We start from the raw sequence: 4,996 nt of genomic DNA on the forward strand, positions 1-4,996 counted from the left end.
CATAACAACTGTGAGTGATCATCCTTAGTGGTTGAGGTAAACTCTAATTAACATCCTTATCCGCTATTGATGGATCAGTTGAAGAAATTGGTACTTAGTAAGTTGAATGAGGACTTCTTCCAGGGGGGATGGTGTACTAAGGTAACAAAATAGATTATGTGTACCGGATGTTGCTGATTTGTGTAATAAGGTGTTACAGGAAACTCATGTTTCCCAATATTCTATCCATCAAAATTTCTTTAATGAATGGTAATCTTAGAGAGATATATTGGTGGGATGTATTAAAAAGGGACATAGGAGAGTTTGTATCCAGGAGACCAAATTTCCGACAAGTGAAAGTCGAGCATCTAGTAGTCTAACTCAAGAAATAGGTGTTCCTACTTGGAAGTGGGAAGAAATTAACATGGACTTCATTGTTGGGTTGCCTCAAACTCGGAGGCAAAATGACTCAATTTGGGTGATAGTGGATAAATTGAAAAAATCCTCTCACTTCAGACCCCTTAAGTCTTCTTATATGGCGGAGAACTATGCAAGGATCTACATTGATGAGATTGTGAGTCTTCATGGGATCCATTTCTCCATCGTATCGAATTGAGGTGCTCAATTCACTTCTCAATTTTGGAGGTATTTTCAAAAAAGGTTTGGGTAGTAGAGTTAAACTTAGAACCACTTTTCATCACCAAAAAGAATGGTCAAGCGGACTGTACTATTCAAACTCTAGAAGATATGTTAAGATCTTGTGTGATAGAACTTGAAGGGAATTGGAATAATCACTTGCCGTTTATTGAGTTCTCCTATAATAATAGCTAACCTTCAAGCATTTCTATGGATCCTTTCAAAGCACTTTATTGTAGGAGATGTAGGTCTCTTGTTTGGTGGTTTGAGGTTGCTGAGTCTTCACCCCTTGGTCCCAAAATAGTTTGTGAAGCTTTGGAGAATGTTTGTGTGATAAGGCATAGGTTGAAAATATCCTACAGTCGACAAAAGTCCTATGCAAACAATATGAGAGGAGATCTTGAATTCCATGTAGGTGACATGGTGTATTTGAAGATTTCACCTATCAAAGGTGTGATGAGATTCGGCAAGAAGGGAAAGTTGAGTCCCCGGTATGTGGGTCTATTTGAGGTGTTGCAAAGAGTCATAAAGGTTGCATATGAATTGACACTAGTTAGTGAACTATCTTCGATTCATCCGATATTTCATATCTCCATGCTTAAGAAGGGTATTAGTGATCCCATATCTATTCTTCCTATTGAAGGGTTAGGTGTGGATGAGATATTTTATTATGACGAGGTTGCAGTGGAAATTCTTGATCGCCATGTTAAAAAGTTGAGGAACAAGGAGGTGTCCTCGGTAAAGGTGTTATAGAGAAACCACCTAGTTAAGGGAACAACATCGGAGGCCGACGCCGACATTAATTAACTTTATCCTCATCCTTTTCCTAACTAATGTTAGTTATTCTAATAATAATGAAAATAATGAGTAAATTTGAATATTAGTTGTTTGGCAAAAATAAAAATATATATGGCAAAAGGTTTATGCAAAAGTGAGTTTTCATATGAAGATGCTCTTTGGCTTAATTTTGCACTTATTTGTGTTTTATGTATTGTTGCCTTCATTAAATAATATTTAGCATAGTAATGTGTTGGAATAAGTTTTGGCATAAGTGACTTGATGATTATGTTGAGCTGATGTTGATATTGAGAAGAATATTCCTCATGTTGTGATATTAAGCTCTAACATGTGGTAACTGATGAATGAGTTGCTATGTGTAAATTCTATGTTGTCATGTTGATTTGAGTTTTGACTCATGTCATTATATGTTGTTTTTTATTGGACAGTTAGTCTTGAGTCTATTCTCTCCATATAAGAAGATTTTATAGTCATTTAGGGACGAATGTTCCTAAGGGGAGGGGGGGCTTAATGCTACAATCCCAAAATCCTAGACCTAATCTAGAGACTCACATGAAGAAAAAAGACTTAAAACACTTTTTAAGACCTAAAATAATGTATTTGAAACATTTAAAAATTTTATAGAGTCAAAACGTCAAAGAATGTCCAGTGAATTGTGAAATGGAGGTTAGTATATCTTTGCATGTTTCATGAGGTTTTAAGAGTTGGAATTCAATGAAATTTTCTAGAAGGGTGTTAACATGTGTTAGCATGTGTTTAGAGTCAAAACATCTGGGTACCTACGAAGCCGATCGACGAGCCATCGTTTGGTCGATGAGGCATCAATGTCTTCATCGTCCAAGACTTTATCAAATCTCCACAAGGTCCTTAAAACCAAGTCTCTGGAATTATTGACAGTTGTTAAGCACGGGGCATTGACAGACCTACGGAACGTAGGTCGATGTCTCGTAGATCATATCTAGTTTTTACTATTGCATTTTAAGTTGTCTTTTAGTTAGTTAGTTGATTAGTTGGTTAATTAAGGGTTAGGGGGTGTCTAATTAATTTATTTAAGGGACTATATAAAGACTTTACACTCATTAAAGTAACCTAACCCACTTCAATTCCCAAACTCAAAATTTTCTTCCTTCTCTCTAATTTCTCTCTCTATTCGTTGGGCCTCTATTTAAGATCAATTCAAGGTCACAAGGTCTCCATGATTCAACTTTATATCCATCAATCTTCATTATTAGATAAAGTATGGAGGTTTTTCACCTTTGGGACTTCTTTTCCCAAATTGTTCTTCAAATTTGATTTACAAAAGTTGAGAAAACATGGGTTTCAGTCTTATTCCGAAGTTGGCCTCTCAAATTGTATTGTTCTTGGTTTATTTTGATAATTATGGATATAATATGATTTATTATTAATGAATTAGGGTACTTCTTCATGTTATACTTAAATATATAGAAGTAAAGTGACCCTATTTCTCTAACCCTAGGTTATGAATCGATGTTGAATTTGTTAGTAATGATAAAATTGACTTAGTTTTGTGTTGATTACTATTATGTGATGTTATTAAGTCTACTATTGGATGCATATGGTTGGTTAATAATAAAAGCACGCAAAAAGTCTTGTGAAGGCAAATTGGTAAGACATATGATCTTGAATCCTTACTTTAATTGTGATGTCTTGTACTTGATAATGATGTTCAATTAAAGTATGAATTGTGATTATATTAGATAGGTGATGGTATGATGAATGTAATTGAAATTTCTTTATTATATGGATTGTGACATTATGGTTAGGATATGATGATATAAGGTTGATTCTATATCAATTGTGTTGCCTTGCTATGACCTGTTGATGGTAATAATTTAATCTCTTTTATGAGGGTTGTATTTAAAGGAATTTATCATGCAATTCCAAATGTGCTAATGATTATGATATAAAAGGGGTTAGTCTCCTATGACCTATACTAATCTATGATGATAAATACAGGGTAAAAGACATTTTAAAAAAGGACTTTAGCATGACATCGAGTGAAATAGTTATGAGAGGTACCCTTTCCCAATGTGGGATACTAGGTTCAAAATGATTCTCATGAGAAAGAGATTACAATGCAATTGTGCATAAATATGGTCCTAAGTATGTCTCCTAGTCCTTAAAGTACGTTTTCCACGTAGGAAGACTAGCTAGTGGAGCCACCTAGAATGCTATGTTCATGTTATGGTACAACCTTGGTAAATAGACCACGTTCTTTCTGTGTAGGGTTTCATAACACAAGATTCCACATTTAGCTCATGTGGCCTATGTCGGTTAAGGCAATTCTTCCTGAAAGTAGCATGAAGTAATAAAGTGAACACTAACTAGGGTGACCTAAGGGGTTTGACTTAGTCTAGGTAGGAGTATGAGACTCTACCTATACATTGCACTATTTGGCCTTGAGGCAAGTCCTAGGAGGTTGTTATTATGCTCTTATAAAGTAAATGATATGCATATGTTGACTTTACATGTTGATAATTTTATATGATGTTAGTTTCACTTATGTACATGTTATTGTTATTCATTGCTAAATATGATGATTAGTACTCATGATGTTATGTTATATGAGGTTAGATATTGCTTTGATCCTTTGCTAGGTTTTACTTGGTTTTGTGGGGTTATGGGCCTTCACGTGATCATTGCACTTGTAAGCTCGGTAATGGGTTATGAGTAAGGGTCATGCATATGTTGTAATGTTATGAACTCTTATACATGTTTTGTTGTTATAAAATTATGTTGGACTTGTTTTGTTCATGTGCTCTAATATGATACTACACATGTTTACTTGACTTTAATTGATGATGTTGGTCTTATATTGTATATGGTCTTGTCTTAATGAATATGTGATCATTGGCTCATATGTATTCTTGATTGTGCATAAAGGCTTTCCAATGTAACATAGCATGGTTTTGAATAAATGTCCCTTTAAGCATGATTTCAATGTTTTATGTGCATATGTTTCCATATTTAGTACGAGTGGTGTACTAACACATATCTCTATGTTTTCTACAAATATGTATGTTTCATCCATTGAGTTCCTAGAAGGACGATTGAAGAAGACTTGGACTCTTTTCTCAAAGTATTGGTAGGTCCTCATGTCCAAGGATGTTACCTTCTCTATACTCTAGCTTTGATGTTGTATTGTCATAAAGACATTGTTCATTCCTTTATCATTTGAATATTGATGTAAGCCTATAATGAAATATTGACTTCGTATTGGTTATGTCCAACATTTGTACTTATTTTAGATAGTTCAATATGAGCCAATGCATTAGACTAATTTTTGTGTATCTTATGTTGTTTAAAGGAGAAGCCTATGTATGTTTCATGTGGGAGTAGTCTAAGTAAGCTACACATGTAGTATGCAAGAGGTCTATGTAAACTTCACTATGTAGATACGTATGAAATTTTTTTAATTTTCCGCACTTTTTAACATATAAAATATAATGATGAATGCTAAGAGTTTAGTCTTCGTCATCTCCAAGGATGACTACGTCGGTTATGTCTAGGGGGTGATCCCCGATTGTGACAGGATTGGACGATGAAGTAATGCTCAAACTAC

At 34.5% G+C, this 4,996-nt stretch overlaps 1 protein-coding gene across 1 annotated transcript; it reads left to right on the top strand.

Moving 5' to 3' along the window:
- The first annotated feature begins 825 nt into the window (after positions 1-825).
- LOC101267808 (uncharacterized) lies at positions 826-1,368 on the top strand. The gene has a single exon (XM_004239500.2). It carries the CDS (start codon positions 826-828, stop codon positions 1,366-1,368), a length of 543 nt encoding a protein of 180 aa, XP_004239548.2.
- The last annotated feature ends 3,628 nt before the right edge of the window (positions 1,369-4,996 follow it).

Source organism: Solanum lycopersicum, chromosome 5 (assembly GCF_036512215.1).
Source record: "Solanum lycopersicum chromosome 5, SLM_r2.1".
Lineage (NCBI taxonomy): Eukaryota > Viridiplantae > Streptophyta > Magnoliopsida > Solanales > Solanaceae > Solanum > Solanum lycopersicum.

What these genes read in the sequence shown, in the direction of transcription:
- LOC101267808 (XM_004239500.2), top strand. Translation starts at nt 826, where the DNA reads ATGGATCCTTTCAAAGCACTTTATTGTAGGAGATGTAGGTCTCTTGTT.